The sequence below is a fragment of the Poecilia formosa genome, unplaced genomic scaffold (assembly GCF_000485575.1).
Source record: "Poecilia formosa unplaced genomic scaffold, Poecilia_formosa-5.1.2 Scaffold63, whole genome shotgun sequence".
In the NCBI taxonomy this organism is placed as follows: domain Eukaryota; kingdom Metazoa; phylum Chordata; class Actinopteri; order Cyprinodontiformes; family Poeciliidae; genus Poecilia; species Poecilia formosa.
The window spans coordinates 15,817-38,536 of record NW_006800002.1 but is presented as its reverse complement, the minus strand read 5'-3'; the positions used below and the strand labels follow the sequence as shown (position 1 = coordinate 38,536).

At 37.9% G+C, this 22,720-nt stretch overlaps 1 protein-coding gene across 1 annotated transcript in view; it reads right to left on the bottom strand.

The window, feature by feature from the left end:
- pitpnm3 (PITPNM family member 3) overlaps positions 1-22,720 on the bottom strand; it is a gene marked incomplete at its 5' end in the record, with an annotated part of 56,204 nt that overhangs the window by 28,942 nt on the left and 4,542 nt on the right. Inside the window, 3 exons of the mRNA XM_016672579.1 lie at positions 1,739-1,920; positions 3,437-3,559; positions 4,864-5,053. Coding sequence (XP_016528065.1) covers positions 1,739-1,920; positions 3,437-3,559; positions 4,864-5,053 — 495 coding nt within the window. The remainder of the gene's footprint in view (positions 1-1,738; positions 1,921-3,436; positions 3,560-4,863; positions 5,054-22,720) is intronic.

The window sequence follows — 22,720 nt, the reverse complement described above, 5'->3', positions numbered from 1 at the left end:
TTATATTATGCAAAGATGGCATACTGCATGAATGTGATAATTATATTGTACACATTTGATAATATATTGCATAAACTTGATAATGCTATTGTAAAACTGTGATAATGTATTATACAAACATAATACACTGTATAAATGTGATAATTACATGACAAAATCTAAAATAATGATAATAATAATAAAAAATGATATCCTACTGAGAGTTCAAAGTCAAAGAGCGCCGCTGACTAAAAAACAGAAGAAGAAGAACACCGTGGCCTATCTCACATTTACTAAAAAGCATGATCCAACGCCTGTGGAGCATCAAGGGAAATGTTCCAGTTTTTGATTTGTTAACTAAAGCTCAAGCGAGGTCGGGTTAGATGGGAGAATGAACGTTTTGGAGCGGTCTAGTTAAAGTCTGTATTCAAACTTGATTAAGATGTTGTGGTGTGCCCTCAAACAAGTCAAAGGTGCTCAAAAACCATTCACTGTGGCTGAATTTAAACAGTTCTGCAGGGAAGACGGAACTAAAACTCACCATAATCAGGGTCAGAAACAAACCAGAGTCTGATGCTCAAATTAATATATTTAATGATATTTAATTAGCCATCATGGTGAAGGAGATTATCTACAGGGATCTGTGAGGAAATAGAGAAGAAGCAGAGGGAATTCTCCATGCAGCCTTGCTCAGGTTAACAGGGCGTTTAAAAGGTTACAGCTCTGCCGTCATAAACCTCGTGTCATCACTGGGAATTTATGGGACTGAAGACTGAAGAGTACTTTATCTCGGGTGGCTGTAAGCACTAGAGGAGCGTGTAACCTGGAATTGAAACCATTTCTTTGGACAGAGTAAACATGGCAGCTGGAACTCTTCCAGGCTCATTCAAGCTTGACCAAATGAACCAGTGGTTCCCAGTTTCCATTCGACTGCCTGAAACGGGCAGAGAAACAGAGAAACACGAGCTGCAGATACAGCAGCAGGTCTGTAATGACAACAGACTTTGTTGAATGATAAAATTCTCCCATAAATGATTGTGATAAATGATAATATTGTTGTGTTGAGGCAGTTTTACATTATATATTTTGATAATGGGTTCATAATTCAAGTTCGCCCTCTCAAACACTAATGAACTTTAATTTTGTAAAGAACACTCCACCCTGGGGCTGGAGGACATTTTAAATATCCAAACAAAAAACAAAACAACTAAAAACAATACAATGCAAATAAAAACCACACACAACAGAAACCATAAATAAAATAGATTATGATGATGTCTCTGGAAACATCGCACATCTGGTGCAGTTCTACCAGGTGTTTGCTAATTGTTTCTGGCTAGTCTGAAGGAGTTGAGTGATGGAGTCATGGGAAATGGCGGCCGGGCTCCCAGGAGATTAAAAGATTTCACAAACATGCATGAAAAAAAATAGAGGCAACCCTACAGGTATGTTTTTGTTGAGGCAGTGACATTATAAGATGATGTAAAGCTCAAAAAAGTCACATTTTTATAATACCGCCCCTTCAACACACCCATATTAACTTAATAAAAGTTTAAAGGCTTAATTGCTTCTTTTTATTTTCAATCAAAGACCATGCTTGGAAAACAAACTTTTGTATTTACTCTGGTTCTCTCGATCTGATGTTAAAATCTGTTGACCCAAAACAGACAAGTGAGACCAAAACAACAACAACAACAACAACAAAAAACAGAGGAATTATATACTGGACAAATCTTAAAACATGGGTCGTGTTTTCCACCTGGAAAAAAAGTTGTGCTGGCCTGTGGAAGAGGTATCCCCGTCGTACGAGTCGCTCTGCTTGCGGCTGAGCGACGGGCCGCCCTGGCCTTCGTTGGGAGCAGAGATGTCGATGTTGCTCTTGCTCAGCCTCTTGCTTGAGCTCAGGCCGGGACTCGACTCCCGCAGCCGGCACGTGTTGTCCTGAGGCGAAGGAGGAGAAAGTCAACACAAGAGCCTCCAGATGGGACCGGAGGCTGGCGTGACCTGATGGGAACCGACGCACTTTCCCAGGTGAACCGCCAACATGTCAGATGGAGACAGCGTGTCTGAGCACGAGTGAATATTTCAGCGGTGAGCATGCAGCGCATTACCAGGAGGGAAAACATGAAGCACAAGCAGCTTTAGTGAAGCAGTTCAACACTAATGTTTGGATTAATATTTTACACACACACAGACACACAGGGGCTACAGACGGTGTTCAGGAAGTGGAAAAAAATCCCCACAAAAACCAGAAACAGAAAACAAATTGTGAGCAACACATGCAGATTTCACTTCATCTTTTATTCCCCCGTTTTGTTGGAGGAATAAAATACTAGGCACTAGTATTAAAACCACTGTAGAATAGCAATGTAACTATGTAGGTAGGCCCGTCACAATAAGCAATAAATCAATAAATCACATGGTAAATTAAAAAAAGCTTAAGAATTTACATCTATATGATTTATCTTTTTTTCTTTTCTCTCTTTTATTCTACCAAAAACTGGATGATAAAAGTCTTCAGTCTGGTGTTTTGGTCTCAACTACCCCAATCCTCAAGGACAATTTTGTTTACAGAGATTCATAATTCACTTTATTTTTGTTATTTGTTTATTTTGAATATTTAAAATGTCTTCTAGTTCCAGTGTTAAGTGTTTATCATAATTTAAAGCTTCTTAATATTTCAGAATGTGTTCTTGCATTATTATATCGTTATCACTACGTTACTTGAAAATGGTCTCAAAAGAACAATGTTATTGTTTATCACAATAACGTCTAGGAAAATATATCGTCCAGGAAAATTTGTTATTGTGAAAGACCTAGATGTAACTAAAAAAACAAACAAACTGGCAGAATGAAGACAGAGTTGCTTTTGCTTCTCTGGGAAGCAACAAAGTTGTGCCAAGGACGTTGCCACAGCCGCGCATGTTCTCTCTGCTGCACTTTTAGTCGACTAATGAATACGAGAAACAACAAAAGCATGTAATCTTGATCATGATTCTGTAATCATGCGGTGCCAGGGAAAATTTTCTTTCATCAGCTCTTTCAGTTCCCCTCACACACACACACACACACACGCACACACACGCACACACACACACACACACACACACACACACACACGTTTGTGTTGATATCTTTGTGGGGACTTTCCATTGACTTCCATTCATTTCTACAGCCTAAACCTTACCTTTACCCTTTTCCTAACCCTAACCATCCCATACCTAACCCTAACCAAAACTCAATTCATATCTTAGCCCTAAATCTGACCCCTGACCCAAAAACAAGGTTTCCCCTTGTGGGGACCAGGCTCCGGTCCCCACAATTGGTCCCCACAATGTAGTATATGTCAGGAAAATCGTCCCCACAAGGTACTACAAACAAACGCACACGCACACACACACAGAGACACAAAGCGATGCATCATGGGTGTGTCATCGCTGAAGCGCTGAGGCCCTACCTTCAGGCTCTCTGTGCTGTTGTTCCTGCTGCTGCTGTTGGGGCTGCCGGGCCTCGGGTGGTTGCTGAAGCACAAAGCGTCAAAGCACAGCACTCCGCCCACGCAGTCGCCCATCAGGCAAACCTGCTCACAGGACACACACACACACACACACACAGACACAAGTTCAAGCACCTCTCTTCAGTCGGTGACGGTCTCAACAGGAAGACAGCTGAAGAGGAGGAGGACGAGTGCATGGAGGGTCACAAAGACATATAGGATGAGATAGGGCTGAAACGATTAATCGTGATTAATCAATAACCATGAACTAATTTAGTAATTGATTAATCGTTAGCTGGAGCATACAAAATCAAAAAAAGCCCATTTTGCTGAAAGACCAACACCCTCAGAGCAGTAATTAGGCTAAAACTCTTCACTTATATACATTTATACATATTTACATTTTACATTTAAGATGAAAATCAATTAATCAACTTAGAAATCAACAGAATTATCTTCTTGTCGAAAGAACGTTCTCTAATTTTATTTTAACATATTGTGCAAAAATGCCACATATTTCTTGTGAGTGAAGCTTAAGTGAAGTTTAAGTTACTTAAGTTAATCTGCAGTGAATAAAACTGTGTGTTAAAACACCAGCGAACGAAGCTCTGGTCCAGATTTCCTCTTTTCTTCTCGTTCTTTTAACGCAGCACTAATGCGTTAGTGTTACAACTCCTTTTTTAAACCCGTGTTTGCTTTGTCGATTAAGTGCACAAATAATCAGAGCGGGAAACGTCATCGTCACAGGAGAGACAATTACTGCTCAACTTCAGGGAGAAATTATATTAGCAGCAGGAGGAAAGGACAAGATATGGAATTTATTCATTTTAGACTCAGACAAAAAGAAAATCAGAGGAAGTCAAAACTGATTAATCTAGCATATTCTTTCAGCCACAAAAATAAATAAATATCAGTGTAATTATCGTCACTAAAAGACACTTGTTGGGGCTTTTTATGATTCATCTAGACGGCTTTCAGCTCTTAATTCGTGTGCTAACAAGTTATGAGTATTATGTCATTTTAAAATAAAACCCAAAGCCGGGGATAAACAGTAGTAATGAAACGCTGGAGAGTGGGGGGAGAAACCCTCCCATATTCAACACTACTTTTCATTTCTAAGCTAGCTTACTTAACAAAATGACTCTGCTTTTCATGATTAATGCTGGACAAAAATGATTCACTTCTCACAGCTTAAACCTCAGAACTCATTGCCTCACTTGACAATTAAACTTGTTATGACGAGCCCAGTGCAGGAGGCAAAAAGTGATGCCTCTGAACAAGCCGTAGACTACGCAGTCCTCTGATAAATTATTTTTGCTTCTCTACTTCACCGATGTGACATCATGACGCTCCGTTCTCCTTTAAAAACAGAAGAGGAAACAACAGACCTGGCCGCTAAATCCCTGGCCGTCCTCAGACTGCAGAAAGCTGTGGTAGACCTGGTTGGCTCGGTTGATGACGGTCGCCACGGCGTCCTGGTAGCGCGGGGACACGATGGCGAGGAGCGGGAGCGCCGCCAGAGGCAGGTGGTCCACGCTGCTCGACACGCAGCTCTCGTCGTAGCTGTACGGGTTCAGGCTGAGAAAGGAAACGGTGGAAGTGAGTTAACGTGGAATCAGGAAGTTTTAGAGAAATGGAGTTCCAGCTTAGCAGAGCTCTAGTTTTTAATGAGCTATTAACTCAAAACAAAGGCTGGGAATCATTTGAGACATGCAAAGTTAGTGTTATCTTTAAAACAACATCTTTTATTGAAGATGTTCTCCATCAACAGGAAGCTAAAGGTACATGGTTATATTCATGTACAAAATTGATGTAATAATATATCAATGACTAGTGGATTCAAGTTAGCCCATTTCGTCCTTTTCAATTGGGGAAGTGTGAACACTGATTAAAAGAGAAAAAAAGCAAACTCTGGTCTCCCTAAAAACCCTTCAAAAGCAGGAAGTGGATTTTAGCGCAGGGCATTGTGGGTAAAAACATCCTAAACAAACACGAACCTAGTGCCAGAAGTTAAAATGCCCACTGGTCTTTTACCAAAGACAAAGGAGAAATCCTACAACCATTTGATGCCCCTTCCGTTTTTGTTTACATTTTGTAAAGAAGGAAGTTGCGCTCATGTCTTCTTCAGAGGATTTCATGTCATTTTCTTCGGTTGTTCTTGGTACAGCGCCACCACAGGTGAGGCAAAGCATAGGTTTTTCAGAGGATTTGTTTCATTTGACAGTGCAGTGTGAAAGCGAACTGCACCAGCTGAAAAATGTAACCAATGCTTTGGTTAGGCCTGTCACAATAAGCAATAAATCGATTATTTGCATGCTAAATTAAAATGAGCTTGATAATTTACAGTAAACAGTCATTAAAGAAATGCTCCTCTTAAATATTGAGAAGCTGCCATTTTGAAATTACTGCAAACATTTGATACCATATATTTATTTTGAATGTCTTTTGTTTAAGTTATTTTTAGATAACAGTCCCAGCTGCCACTTTGACCTCTTTTCCGTGTCTAAACTAAACATTCAACATTTATAAAAATGCAATTTTAGTTAGAGACCCCATAATCCATTTTCATTATTGTTTAAAAACCTGTTTCACTTGCTTTGTTTTTTATTTTATTTTGGATATTTAAAATGTTTCCCAGTTGCAGTGTTAAAATATTCTCTAAAAATTAAAGTTCCTTTGACCTTTGAGAGTATTATTTTATTAGTTTAAAATAACAATATTATTTTTTGTCATATTAATTCCTGGAACAAAATTAATTCCAACAAAATGTGTTATCATGACAGGCCTAGTTTTGGTCCCCAGTCGAACACAGTCTACCGGACTCACCATAAAACACAAACAAGCTCAGATTATGTCTTCACTAACATGTCAAAGTACAAGCATACACCAAGAAAAACACACATTGTGAGAATAAAGGTAAAGAGATGACTTTGCCCAGAGTTTCTTTGAGCAGCCATCTTGTCACCATCACTCTACTGTATTAACAAAAAGGCAGCATTTAGAGCTAAAATTAGTTGGTATGGAAAACTTGTTGACTAAAGATCTGTAAAAAGCCTTAACATAAATTCAGCTTTTACTTTCAAGAAAAACAATCTTTGGTTTGAGTAAAGTAAACCCACAAATACCAGAAAGTGCAGCCAACACTCTGTATGCAGATTTTAAGGAGTTTATCTGTTTTTTATTGGGGAATAAAAAGGGAAGGTTACTTTTCATAGCTTGGTCACTCTCTCCATCCTTGGATTGTCTTGAATTGTTCAGCATTAGATCAAAGCGAAAAGGACTCCCTATGAATTCAATTGCCCAGTTGCTATCCATCAATCAGAAGGTCAGCTCTTTCGATTTCCGGCCTCTTCAGCATCTAAGTGTCCTTGGGCCAGATACTCAGCTTCACAGTGGCCCTGGTATGCTCAGCAGCGGAAATAAATACACAGTATGAGAAGGACAAAAAAAATCTGCCTGCAAAGGGAAACTATATATAAAATGTTGTCTGAGGAGGAGGACCGTAAAGGGTGTCATAAGAACCAAGCCAAGGTTACAGAGACGCACTGAGTGTCAAAACATTTACTCCCTGTGGACTGCTGCTTTTCAGCCGAGAGGTCAATTTGCTCTAAAGAGTCAAATAAAGTAAAGAGTTGTGACACTTTTTCAATTAACATTTATAAGAGATGAGAAAAAAATAAAATCACCTGTATGGTTTTATGCTGCGAAAGAAAACCAAACGCAGCGTTGGGTCTGTGAGCTTTTGGAGAATTGGATTAGCGAAGTGAATGTCAAAAGGAGTTACTCTATGTCTCTATCAATTCAGAAAATGCATAAGACACAATATTAGAGTTGGAAATTAAGAGAAAAATAGCCGTTGGTCAAAAAAAAAAAGCCTAAAAATGAAAAGGCAATATAGCTAAATTAATCTTTGATTCAGTGAGAGTTACGAGCATGTGAGTCAAAGGTGTAGCAAGGTTTTAAATGTTGTTTTCATTCTGTTCTTATGATTTAAAATCCTGAAAATAACAACAAAAAACGCCAGAGAAATCAGCTGCGTTTCCACTGACCATAAAATTGCGTAATTGGACATTTCAAAAATAAATTAGCTCTTTATTTTGAAAACAGAAAAAAAAACTGTCATTTTATTTGGCTCTAGGATGAGGTGGTTTTTTTGGTCATATTGAAATTGGTTTTATTTCACAAAACTGCAATGGAAACAGTTTTTTCACATCACACCAGTCACTTGAGCCACAACCAGATGTTGCCGCTGGTGCAACTCACAAAGATGACGACAAGTGGTTGGAGGATGATGGCGCGGCATGTTTCTATTGTGTGAACAAACTCATTTATATGTGATCTTAGTTTCTTCTCTTATTTAATGGAAACGCGGCAATTGTGTGTGTGTGTGTTTTTGTTTGTTTGTTTTTTACATTGGCCGAATATTGACAAAGTTTTCTGCACATTTGTAATGGAAACACAGATAGTGACAACATGCATAATTTTCTCTAGTTGTTTGACAAAGTGGTGTGCTATCTAGAGGTGAGTGGTTTGATAAAATATCAATATAGCATGGAAATAACGATGATCGATTCCTTCTTAAAATTTTATTTTTATATTGTAGTTTCTCAACTGTACAGTAAAAAAATTATTTTGCTTTGATGATATTATTTTTACACTTCATTTAGAAATCAATGCACACACATTTTTGATTTTCTATTGAAAATCAAAAATGATTGAATCGACTTTCCTCACAAAACTCAATCAGTGCAAAAACAAGATGGCTTTATACAAGTAAAACTAATAAAAATCATGGAGCATTTACACAAATCTTCTGGTCCGACTTAACTAAGTCAGCAGGTGTGTTTATTTCCCCAAAACAAGCGAAATGTTCTTGTTCTGCTAATTAGACTGTCTGTATTTATTTGTAGGTCCAGTGGCATCACACAGCTAATAATGTTTGGCTCTAATTAAACAAGCTTGATAAACTCCAGGGGACTTACAAGCTTCATGTTTGTCACTGGTAAAATGTCACTGAATTGCTCTAGAGACAACAGGCCACAAAATGAAAACAAGAATGAAGAACATAATATTTATTTTTCAGCTTTCTACCAGTCACTTAACTTTTTTTCACCATTAATAAACTATGCACAGCTGTGGAACAGTTTTCATTTTCAGATCTAAGCATAAATTTGAAATGCCATTAAAAGGAGCCATTACTGGTGGAGAAGGGAACAAAACGTACCTCCATTATCATCTGTTACAACTTCTACATGTCAAAGCCAACTGTGCAGAAATGACAAAATGTACTTCTGCGGGATTTTAAGAAATCTTTCGGGAAGAACCGAGTCATGTGTGACTGTTGTACTTCCGGCTTCATGACATTAAGCAGGAACAGGTCCGCCTCCACACCCGACGCCACGTCACCCTGACGGATCTGCGTTGGAGGGCAGCTCTTTGCCTCAGATGCTTACGCAGATGAAGTAAAACTTGTTCAGTCAACTTATTCTGCTCAGCAAGCTCGTATTCTCACATTTACATGCGGAAACGTCTCCATTTGCTTGTAAAGGCAAATAAAAATGCACAAAGCGTGGCTGTGCTGAGAGCAGAGGCTCGAAGAATCAAAGGGAGTGTAGAAACGTCTCAGAGAGAGATGACTGAGAATAATAATTGGGACGGCGAGCTCATGTTCCCCGCTGCATCCGAAACCATCAATAAATATACACCTAACTTAACTTAAACCACCCATATCTAAACTGCAAACAGTTGAAGTGAAACACTAACTGTGTTTCCATCAATCAAATAATTGCTCAAATTGAAGATATGCTAAACAGAAACAAGCTAATTTTGAAACATCTCATCTTTTTCAATAGAAAGTTTTTGTGCTGGGATGAGGTGGGTTTTTTATCGAAATAGATGTATTTTGCATCACAAGAGACACGGGATCAACAACCGGATGTTACTACTGGGGAAAATGACAAAGACAATGACAGGAAGTAGCATGAGGATGATGTTTTGTTTTTTTCTAAAATATGCAGCTGACTCCACCAGAGCTTTCACAACATCACAGTTCATAAAAAGTTGTGTGTCATTCGAACAGCATCCAATCCATAGCTTTTCTGTAAAATTGCCGACTACAATTTACTTAAAACGTCACATAGGTAGCTGCACACAAGTATGAACAGCTTGATGCTCCATTGTCTGAATGAGATGCCAACGTTTCCTATGATGGCTGATAGATAATGGGCACCATGGCTGAATTATGAATATATCTCATTTAACTGTTTACATCTGTCACTGCCATGATTTTTATTGACTTATCGTGTGAACAGCTTGTTCATGTGTGATTTCAATTAAATTTTTTATTTAATGGAAACAATGCCATTGCAAAATTATGTTGTATTCCCCCCCGCCCCCAACATTAGTTCAATATCAACAAATACTTGCGTTAAATTGTAATGGAAATGCAGTTAGTTTCACATATAAAGCAAATTCCCACACAACTATATGGAGGGCTGATCCTACCAAAACTGACAACAAATAAAACATATGTATTTATTTTCAGACATATTTAGTTTTCATATTCATTTTTACCATACTGGTGATTTGACTGAACCAAAACACAGACAGGGATCCAAGTGAAAAAATATCTAATGATGAAAACAAAGAAACAACTTCTACAATTAGCTAGCTAAAGCAGGAGCAACAGAGGAGGGAACAGGAAAAAATCAAATGAAACAGACAAAAGCACACTGTTGGTAACGGAGTGATCCAGCAGTGAGTGAAAGGCAAAAAGGAGTTTAAATACTGAGGGAAAGGTAGAAGTGACCAGAAGAGCTAATGACGGGTGAAGGGACGCAGCTGGGATCAGGGAGCAGGATGGTAGAGAGTGAGGAGGAAAACAAAATAAACAAGACCAAGAGAAACGAGGAGAGGGGAAAGAAACTTAAATCTAATAAATCAGTAAACAGAAAGAAACATTCATCTGAATAAACAAATCCAAAAACAACAAGACTGACTGAACTGACAAGGGACATGCTGAGATCGCAGAAAAGGAAAAAAGGAAGAGCAAAGAAACAAACAGAAATGAAACTAAAAGTTCAAACATCTACAGATCCTAATACACACACACACGCAAGTAGTAGGGCTACTTCTTTTACATATTCATAGTTCATAGTTATTGCTTGTTTATAGTGATTATTTTACATTATATAGCCTGTAGCATCCAGCAATATATACCTGTTTATACGTAATAAACAGGTAAATATTTGTATATCATATGTAGTTTATACTGCTGAAGTCTTTACAGTAATGAATACTTAATATGTAGCCATTTTGTTGGCTTGAACATGTGACACAAAAACAACAAATTGAATCTGAAAAATAACCTGCAATTCTTTTGATTTATTTCATTATATTTAAAGATCCTAACAATCCATATGCCAGTTTTTGTTATAAAAAACGGAGATAGCACCTGGTATGCGAGAGTCAGAACGTTTTCAGATGGGAAGAAAAAAAAAAGATGTACTAAGCCTGTCTCAGTATTGCATGGTCTATAATGGTGTTGTGATTGTGTCATGGTCTGGAGGTTTCCTGCTGTCGACTTGTTTTTCTTAGGCAGAAACAATATTTTGTGCCCCCCGGGGTTCCTGAACAGCCTTTTCCTCTCCAAAACAGGGTTATCTGTTGTTGTTGTTTTCAACTACATTGTTTGTACACTTCACCAAAAAGACACAATACCTGGTTATTTAATTCTGAAGCATAATCTGAGGTAAAAGTATTGTTCTCTCTGTTTTAATGTGATTAATTAATCATTTGGCTCAATACACTTTCTCTGTGTGGTTCCATTTAATCATGTGCAGAGAAAGCTTAGAGAATTTGTTCCTCTGTTTCATAAATTAATAACCTTGACTGTGACTTAAAAATAACGTGGGAATGACTTCTCATTGAGCAAAGAGCAAGATCCAGCACTGGACTTTTGACAATTGCTAATGTTGGTGTCTGTATTCACATGCATTGTACCAATCTAATTGTCAAATATTAAACATCAGAAAGTTTGCCAATGACGGTTCTGAGTGCAAATAAAAGTAAGAAGAATCAGTAGACCTGTAGAAACTCTTGGTGGGGGAAAAAACAAAACAAAAACAAAACTACACATCAGTACTTATCAGGAACTTTAAAGTTCTGCTGGGGATTTTCAGGATCACAAAGCTGATTGACTTTTTACCCGAGTCTGTCGCGATGGTAACACAGGTTGAAAACTAACCTGTTCCAGAGCAGGCTGTTTTCCCAAACAAGTAGCTAATACACCTGAAAGAACTAAGTGAGAAACTATATACTATACATACTATATACTGAGAAACATCTATGTGAGAGAAATTCCAGCAGAACTAATTTACATACACTAAAAAAGACATATTATCATTAAAATGTTACCACACAACTGTTTTAATGAATTAAGTTTCTTAAATGGGCAGTATTATGTATTTTCCAGACACATTGTGATATTTTATAGCACAAGCAAGTACCTATAGTACTATCAGTTGTTATTAAAATGTTATTTATATCAAGCATTGTTGTGATCTGTGTTTTTCTGTGTAGTTATTTTGAGATTTTCTGTGTTAAGTCCTGTTTCCCTGTGAGTCTCTGTCCTGTCCTCCCTGTTGATTGGTTTTAGCTGTGTCTAGTTTACTGATTACCCTCCCTGTGTATTTAAGTCCAACTGTTGTCTTTGTCTCTTGTCGGATCCTCGTCGTGTGTACGTCTTGTGTGCATCTCTGTCATTCCCGTTGCTTCCTGTGTGGCCCGTTTGAATTCTGTTCCGTCTGGATTATTTCATTATTAAATCATCTTCATCTTCATCCTGGGTCCTTCCTGCGTTCTCCCTCACCACCTCACTTATACTACAAATCATGACAAGCATAACTTCAAACCTAAAATAAATTTGACTTTGCAATTTAACACCTTGAAACTGGATTTCTGTCTCTTTAAGAAGCTCCTACTCTTTCCGAAACTCTGTAAAGAGTATGGGGAAAAACAAAAAATGGCACTTTCGATCAGAAAATTACATTATAACATGATATGAAGCTCAAAGTCGATTTTACATAATGACCTCCTTTAATGATAAACCTCTTAACTTTAAAACATTTTTTTCTAATAGCAAATTTGTCTGTATTAAATTGTCACAGCTTGATCTTACAACATTTTTAAGAGTAGTTAAAATTATAGAGTCCAACTATAACACATTTAATGCAACATGATTCATTTTTAAAATGGCTCTGCCAACAGCACTGAATTATTTTCAGGTTATTTAGTGCAAAGAGCGTTAAAGGGGTTGAGATTGTATCTCTGGAATTAAGACTCGACCTTTGCCTCAGGTCTTAATAACAGGTGGCCCCTGCTGTACATTAATTTAATTAAATGCACTATCAGAAGTGTCAGAGCCATTCATACTTTAATGCTCTTCACTGATGTGGCTGTAATATTCATTAGACAATTAATTTTGGATTTTTGCAAGCTACCTTCCGGTTTCTTCATTGTGGTTGATCCTTTCATTAAAACTTCTACTGTGACACATTTCCTTCATCAATTTAGTTACTAGGAAATGTTTCCGGTACCAAAAGATATGGACAATCATGGTGTGGAAACGAAAAAAAAAATGACAATGTTTTAAAGTTATAGTTACCAAGCTCATCATCATTATCATCAAAAACTTTATTTATAAAGCACTTTAACACCAGCCACAGCTGGAACAAAGTGCTCAACATCAGTAATAAATAAATATGACAAACTTAAAAAAAAAAAAAAGCTAAGAGGGTACAAAAAATAATTAGAAAAAAAAAAAAGAATTCTAACTTTAATCCCATAATTCTGTCTTCACTTTTCTGAGATTAAAGTCAGAATTTTGAGAAAAAAGTAATTTTATTTTATTTTATTCCCCAGTAATCCTCTTCTGCAAGAGAGGCGTGTCAACCAGGAGATAACCAATAATTAATTAATTTATAAGGTTGTTAATTTATGTTACTCTTAATGAGTTAAACGTCAAAAAGCTATGCTAACATCACTTTGATGTGACGGAAAATGTCTAAAGGTTCATTTCATTAATGCACATCAACTTTTTTTGCGGTTGTGTGTCAGCGTAGAAACATTTGTTTGTGAAAATGGAAAAAAAAAAAATTGCTTTTACATTTTCTTTTTTCAGGCATCAAAGCGGCCCCTAAAAATAAAGGGGAAAAAGAAAAGAGTCAACCTCTTAGAGTGTGACTCCCACAGCCTGCTGCCTCCTCTTTCTTTTCTTTGTGTTCTTCGTGAGCGCTAACATTCAGGAGACTGGAGGACTGGAGTCCCACAGCTTTACCAACTTCCATAATCAAGAGCTTTACAAGCACTCAGTGCTGATATTTCCGTTCAGCCGGATCTCCTGCCGAGAGCAGACCTGAAACATTTCGGAAAATGGTTGGAGCTTTAGGAGGGTTTGAAATTACTGACTTTTTGTGTGTGTGTGCGTGCGTGCGTGCGTGTGTGTGCGCATGTGTGTGCGTGTGTGTGCGCATGTGTGTGTTGTGCTACCTCAGGAGGTTGGCGCTTTCAGCTGGACAAAGTGAGCATTTTAAAGGTGTTGCTATAATTCAGTGACTCTTTTCAGTGGCGTCACATCTCATATTCCTTTTAGGCCGACTCAAACACATACAGAAACTACCCATGCATTGAGTCGAGGACGGAAAAATACTCATTTAGAGACTTTTGAAGCTACAACATGAAACCGTCACAGACTGAGGAGTCACGTCTCCTACAATAACCCAACCTAACGCATAAACCTTTGTGCCTTGTAAACGTACCCTTTGTCACCATTTGTCACATTACAGCTGCAAACTGCAGGGAATTTAATCAGGATTTTATGTCACAGACCAACACAAAGTGGTCAATAATGGGGAAAAAAAAAAAAAAAACACTTATATGATATGGCTCACTGCCTGGGGCGGTATAGCCTACGGGGGCGTAAGGTCGCTTTAAAAATAGGAATTTATTAGTTGCAATCAATGAATTTCAAATTGCTTAATTGTTTGTTAGCAACTAATCAGTTAATCAATAATTGCTTGATAAACTAAAATTAGCTCGATAATTTCCATTCTGATGATTAATATTTTCTGAAGGGAAATTTTGTTTACAGAGTCGTCATTGTGTTTTTTTTTTGTGTGTGGTTTTTATTTCCATTTTATTTTTTGTTTTTGGTTGTTGTGTTTTGGGTTTTTAGAATATCGTCCAGTTCCAGTGTTTAGTGCTCTGCACAAAATTAAAATTTTTTGTTCTTTGAGAGACTAAACTTGCATTATTGTGCCTTTATCAATGTATTATATGAAAATGGTCTCAAAACAATGTTACTGTTTATCTCAATAATTTCTGGAACAATTTATCATGCAGCAAAATTTGTTATGACAGGCCTAGTCAGATTAATAAAGAATTTTGCGTCATGCATAATGCGACAATATGGCAGAATGCTAAAACTGGCTTAAGAAGCTGAAAGTCATGTGTGATTTTGCAACTTTAAAATTAACTCACTCACACTCATAATGCGAGTTTGGTTGTATGTGGGATCTTACATCTTACATTTTATATTTTATGCATTTATCTTATTTTTATTTTATTTTTCATATTGTAATTTGATCTGTGTGTATGTGTATGCTGCAACTGCACAGTATCCCTGTTGGGATGAATAAAGTACTTCTATTCTATTCTATTCTATTCTATTCTATTCTATTCTATTCTATTCTATTCTATTCTATTCTAGAAGGGTGAGCTTGTTCAGAATGTTATTATTGCAGGAAATAACCTCCGGTCCACAGATTGGACTCTGTTGATTTTAACTTGCAATTAAAACCCAAATTAACTTTCATTAGTTCCTCAGGTTTAAAATGTCAGAGCTGAGAACAGATTTATCCCATTCTGTGCTGATCTTATTAAAGTGGTTAATAAAGTGGCTTCTGATTCCATCATTTCCCGTATCACTTCATCATTATGTCTTTCTAAGTTCTTTGAAATGCAGAAAGAGATTCAGATCGTTTTATCTCACTGTCAAACTGACACCGTAAACTGAAATGCATCTTTCCATCGCCACTGTTCTGAATCTAAATCTAGTGTCATTTCTCTGCTCTCTCCTTACAAATCTGCAGCTGCTGTTTAACATCTGGGGGAGTGAGTGAAGAGTCATAGTGTTGTTGTCAAATCTGTTTGTAGTTCAGTTTGGAGTAAAAAAAAAAAAAAGCCAAAGAACTGCAGACTGTACAGCATTAATGGTCTCCATTAACATCATCGTCATTAGCAATTTACAAAAACGTTATTAAGCCGGTGGCTCCAGTGTATCATCCAAACTCCATCAGCGTCTAATGGATGGACTTTATCTTAAAGCTCTAAAATATTATTTCCTCTGTGACTGGTGAGCATTTAAGCAGCGGCTGTGAAGTCAAGCAAACGTTTCTGTTCCAGATGGTGCAGTTTGGATTTTGTTTTGCATTGTGCCTTTTTTTTTTTTTTTTTTTTTTAAAGCAAGAACACGTCTATCAGAATGTTCTCTAAAGGGCTGCAGAAACCAAACTCGAAGCCCTCTGAGAGGGTTTATCGGTCAAAGAGAAACGCTGACAAATCCTAGCAGCAGTGTGCACGATGTATTAGCCTAGTTTTATCTCCTCATGGTAATATGCAGGAGAAGCTGATTGCAAAAAGTGATCAGATGCATTGCTGTTTAAATTGCAAATGTGTTTTAGAGACATAGAATGCATAATTATTTTTTAAGTGTAAAGCATAAATAATTCAGTCTGTTTTTATACTATTTTTCAAAACAGATAAGGTTTTTAAATCCACTTTTGTTTTCCAAAAACTGCCTTTTGATTAAAGTAGGAAGGTGCCACCATATCAGAATGATGCTTTTGGGAATTTCATAATAATGAGAGAGAAGATTGTCTTTTTGTTTGACAAAAAATGCATTTTTATCAGGAATATATTAAAAGTGTGGTCAATATTTGGTTATGATTGTTAGGGCGTTTTCACACCTGATAGTCCGGTAGACTGGGTTTGATTACGCTTTGTTACAATTTCAGCTGGTCCAGTTGTCTTTCACACTGAATTGTGTAAAATAAGAAAAACCCTTCGAGAACCCTGTCCCCCTCCTCACCTGTGGTGGCACTGTACAAGGATCCACCGAAGGAAATGACACAAAAAAATCTGAAGACAAGAGCGCAGCTTCCTTCTTCATAAAATGTAAATAAAAATGGAGTGACATCAGATTTTAGTGGACTTCTGTCTTGTCTTTGCTAAAAGATCATGATTTCTCAGGCCAGCGCTAGACTCTTGTGCTAGTTTAGGTTGTTTTTACCCAGAATGCTTCCTGCTCATCTCCGGTCCACTTAGAACCAGAGTTCAACCGAACCGAGACCGAAGTTTTTAGGGAGAACTAGCTCATTTTCAGTTGACCTTTTTGGTCCGTGTCAGAGTTCAGTTGGGCATTCACACCTCCCCAAACAAACTGGACTTTCTAGACTTGATTTCGATAAAACCAAACCAAACAGGGATGGTGTGAATGCACACTTAGTTTTAACAGACAGAATAACCTAAAGCTGAAGGATAATGACACTGCACAGATAACACCGTGGCTGCGTCAGGTAGCCAGTCAACAGCAAGACCACCGAGGCATCTGCACCTGCTTTCACTGATAATTACGTTTATCAGGTAAGAAAATACCTTGAAGAGTTGTTTAGTGTTGTTACGGCCCAAGGCCTTTTCCTTTGGGTCTCTAACATCCATGTTTTGGACTCCTTAATTGGTGCTGATTGGAAGTGGAGGCAGCTGGCCAGTGTCTCCAGATGACGTCAGATCCACCTTAAGATGCACCATTTTCTCTGACTAAGCAGCTCATTCTTTCTCTCTCCCTGCCACTCTCTCCCCTTTCTCCCTTTCTTCCTCAATCAGTTAGAATTTTTATTAAATAAATTCCCTTTTAAGTTATCCCATGCGTTGCTTCCCTTTTATTTGTTATGGTTTAAGAGCCAGACCATAACAGTGTGCTAATGTTCAAATGTCTCATAAAACTGTATGCAGCATCAAAGTGGAGTCCAGCAACAGATCCTGTCTCAACTAATAACCTAAAACTAGTATTTAAAAATACAGACTTTGTCAGAAGCAGCCATCTTCCACTGTGATAAATTTCTCCATTGAGAGCCTGTTTCATGAAAGTCTCCAAGCTACTGCCAGCAGACAACATTTCTCCTTCCTCCCTCCTTCTTACTGGATAAATCAATGCATAAAATTTCCCTTTATGAATTCAAATTCCACCTGCAGACGTTGTTGTCGCTCTCTTTGTCTCGTTTTGCCTTGTATTACCCTCTGTGTTGCGTTCAACGTTCCACATGCAACGTCATGACTGGTTAGCAACTCTGTTCCCTGCGGCCTTGTGGTCACTTTTACACTTTTTTACATTTGTTTATGGAAAATAAATACAATTGTAAGGTGAACGTTTGAGAATTATTAAGAGGGAAAAGTTGAAAAAAATGCTTGAAAAAGAAAGAAAAAAGTAATTAGCTGCCTTGAGAGCTGATCTCAGATCAAATGATATCAGAGATACAATCTCTTGCACACTCAGTCAATAACACCTGTGATTACAGCACAGGTAGCCTAACACACAGAGAATGTTTCTAAAGTCCACCTCTAAGTTTTATGGCGATGTGATGATGAAGAGCTCATTAATGATAAAGCCAAGTGAGCCAATTAAAACCACAATCAGCCTCATCTCATGCTGAATAACCTTGAGATTTAATCTATTTTGCCGCCATGCTGCCCTGCTGGCGCATGATGTCAAACCGAAAAACTCTAAAGTCTGCTTGATTGTTCCCCCCCCCGCCTCGGGTTCGTAAAGGCTGGCTTAGCATGCCATGATTTATAAGCAATTAATATGGCCAGCAATGGCACTTTGCACAGTCTATGTAATTTAAAAGAGGAACCAGAATAAGGAACCGCAGCGTGTCCCCAGCCACCAGGGTCCGAAATAATGAGCCACTGCCTCAGAGAGCTGAACCGAGGTCAGGCACTGAGGAGACAGATATGTGGACTCTATGAATAAAAACATGACGGGAAAAAGAAAAAAAAAAACAAGGCAGAAAATCTGGGAATATAGAAATGCAAGATATTCTCTTGAAATGTTGGCAGTAAACGGACACTGCAAAAACAAATATCTTTCCTGTCACTAATAATTGGTGCATTACAGCTTTTTAAAGGGCGGGCATATGTCGAAAGTAACTTAAAAAAAATACATAATACCAGCCTCTCCAGAAACTTCAAAACAAAGTCTTCTGTCAGAAAAAAAAACTTTTAGAAGCACGCCTATTTAAAACTGAAATGCACTACTGTATGCTGATAATAGCATCTCTTCTGGAATCGCAGAACATGACAGTCTACAGTCGAAAAGAGATAATTGGAAGAGATGTATTGGAAGAAAAGACAATTCTAATCAAAATATCTTAAATGAATGTCTATCTGGATTTTGGTAACAGAGAAAAGGATGAAGGGAGCACTTTTACTTCACCCAAAGACCAAACTCAGAAAAAAACGAGTGAAATTGGTGGAAGTACAGTTCAACCGGACAAGTTTCTTTTCATTCATCAAAAATAGACTTTCTTACTGCCTTAGAATTGTGATACAACTGGAAGTTTGGCTTCAAGTGAGCCCAAAAAAACAACCCAAAACATAGAGAGGAGGCTGGACAATCGAGTTGACCACGGTTGTTATTTTTGAGCATGAAGAAATAAGATAACATGATTAACATGGTTTTGACTTTCCCCATTAGTACAAAATGTCTCATGACATATGACAACCACGTTACTAAGGCTAAATTTACACAAGAATGATGCCTGGAACCTGCCAGTATTTTCAGGTGTGGATTTGGAAAAAGTTCCACGTTTAGATGGCACCGCCAAGATCCTTTAAGTCAGCTGTAGTTGTCATGACAGGCCACTAGATGGCACTGTAATTTTGACCCTTCCACTTTCCACTAGCTTCCATTAAAAAGTAATCAAACAAAGTGATCATGTAACATGTATTGTTGAGCTAAACTGAACAGTTTAAGTTGCGCAACGCAGCACAATGCTAGCCACCATTCTTTTGGTTGTCAGCTGCCTGTTCCATGTGTAGAATAATCCACATGGCGTTCTGTGAATGTGTGCTTTCACACAGGCAGAGAACTTAACACCTCTGCAGGGTGTGTTAAGGAAAAGCTTCACTCTGAGACCCAGTTTGAAAAAGTGCCATTGTGAGAGGCTCTGGTCACTGGTGTCGTGTAAACGAGCAGCAAAAACGTTGAAGTGAAGAGTGGCTCCAAAATGAAATAACTTCTTTGTTTCTAACATTTCTCCTCATACACGTTTACTTTCAAATAGGCAGCAGAAGTCTTGTTTTATAGTGTCTGAGCCAAATGAAGAACAATTTCTCAGCTGCTGCCTGATTGTTGTTACTGCCTGTAAGATCATTTCTTCTGACAAAATGGAACATCACTCTCCATCCTATCTGTTCACATTTGGGATTTAATCTTTACTGTTTTGGTCGTTTGGTGGCCATTGAGTTAGCTGTCGATTCCCAAATTAGGAGTTTCATCCATAAGGTTATCACAGCAACCTTTAACTCTGCTTTCAGCAGCCTTGTACTTGTTTTTTCTTTCATGATTCTTTGCATATTTCAAAATCCAACCACTGATGTTGATATAACTATGACAGGCTACAACCTAAACCCAACAGGAAAGGAAAAAAAAATGAAAGAGATAATGATACATGCACTTAAAACATTCATCTCTCTCCTGCTCCAACTGATTCTGTGTGGGAAGTATTTCACGAATCACAAATGTGCTGAAACTCGGCTAACGGCCGTCACCGCTAGGTATGATCCTGTAAGCCGACAGAGCCGCCGTGTTAACGAGCTCCACCGCGTCCCCCCGGGGCAAACTACGTCTTCTCCAAGCACACCATCAAGGACGACACGAGCAGAAAGGCAATTTCATTGTCCATAAGAATCTCCAGCACACATCAGGAATCAAGAAATGACTCCAGAGTTTGTTTACGTGGAAGTTTGTCTCTCGGGTGCGAAGAGGTTTTGCCGCATCCACTCCGAGGTGTGATTTTTCAGCCAAACTGTTACCCAGACTGAGAGCGAATTATCCACACAGTCACAATTCCTTTTCCTTAGATGTTTATGTTGGCATTCGAATAAATGAGTCTCTGAACACCCACAAGCCCAACACTGTCATTAGAGCTCACACAGCTAACTGACAAAAGACTGAGTGTTGTGTGTGGGGTGTGTGGGCGTGCACGGATGCCCACTGACAGCACATATTGTGAGAGTATGCACAGGATCAGCAGCCATCTGTGGAGGAATGTAGCCTTTGTTTAACTTAACTGGAGAGTGAAACCACCACACCATTGTCAGCAGAATTTTAATTGCCTGTTTAGGCATATCGCTGTGCCTAAACAGGCACGTTAGGACTAAACTGGGAATTAATTATGATACGAAGCATATACAGCATATGATAGAGAACGGTCAAATAAGAATGACTTAATACATGTTGTTTATGCTGTGAAAATGTAAAATAATAACTATAAAAAAAACAATCAGATATTAGCAAATAAACAGACATGTGGAATGTTTAAATGTTTCAAAATGAAAGTGATGTGACACAGACATGACCATCCGAACGGCGTAGCCCACCTCGTCATCTGAACTCTATTCACAGTATGTGATGCCTGGGCAAAAATAATAGCTTACGGTGATCAATTTAACATTTTTGTGTATTTTTATGATGTTTTAGATTTAGAACAGTTCCAAAAGGAGCAGGCCGTTCATGCTGTAGCGGACGCTAAACTAGAGTTCAGTCTCTTAAAATCTCATTCTGGGGAATGTTTTACAGTAATAATGTTGAGCTTATATTTTTACGCAACTAAGTTACAAAAAAAGCCCCTAAAAAGTTTTAAGTTGTCCCATCGTCTAAAGCTAACAGCAGCTATGATAAATGTGGGTAAAGGCCAGAGCGTTAAAAGCACAGCTTCTTGCTAGTGCAGCGACTCTTAGACAATTAATATAGAAATTTACAGAGTTTTGGACTTAAAAGAGATACAGCAAAATGTTTATGTTCATTTTTATATTCCCAAATGATTAAATTATCGATCATTGCGGTAATTGTTAAATAGATTAAAAATCAATCCACCCAAAAGGTTATGAATATTCTAAATTAGCCAAAATTAATAAGAAAATACTTCTTCAAAATAATGTTTCATCTTTGCATTGTGAAATGGTTATTTGGAATATTTGTTTTCACCCTGAATAAATAAGCTCATAATACACATTAGATTTTTCTTAATATTTAAGTTTTAAAACATGCAACTGCAATAAAAGATGAATTCGTTTTAAAAAATTGTTTTACTTCACCAAAGGTGCCAATAATCGTGGATAGCCCTTCTCTGTGCATACTGTGTATTTTTTGTGTCTAGGCAGTTTTCATATGCTTTCACTCACTTTGGAGCTAGAGAGCTTAAAAAAAAACAGAGTAGGTAGGTACCCTAATTCCTTAAATGCATTCAGAAGAAAAATCGTAAAATCTACACAAATCCTTGATCTGGAAACTGAAGAAAGCACTGATTATGATTACCCCAAATTAGCTTTTACAGTAGAAGATATTGCAACTTTGACGATGTTCACGAAATCCTGCCAAAACATAGAGAAAATTATCTGCTGAAAGTTGACTTCTCCGTCTCTTATTTATTTTTTGTTTGTTTAAACGAGCAAACACTTGAATAAATTCGATGCATTTTGATTGCAATAATACATCTTTGGTAGCTCGTGATTGCTTTCTAGTGCAAAAATAATTTTCAATAAAATCCAATTGATTGTTCACAGATTAAGTTCTGCCCCATGTGTCCTGACAAATAAAATACAGAAAACCGGCGGGCGTGCCAGCAGCTCAACAGTTGCTCGGATCCGACGGGAGCTTGTTGTTTTGAATATTTCATCTAGATGTGCAAGAAGCCAAGTCGATGTCAAGCTGCCGCGCTCTCCCACCGCTCTGCTGCCTTTTCACATTCCTGGCCTTCGGCACCAACATCAGTCACAATCCAAATACATTCTGTCAGCCGAGGTGATTGGTGACATTTCAGACAAAAACATCCTCAGCATATAATTGGAGAGCAGTGAAAACTAATTGACGCTGTCAGAGATAAAACCAGTGACCACTGGGAAATG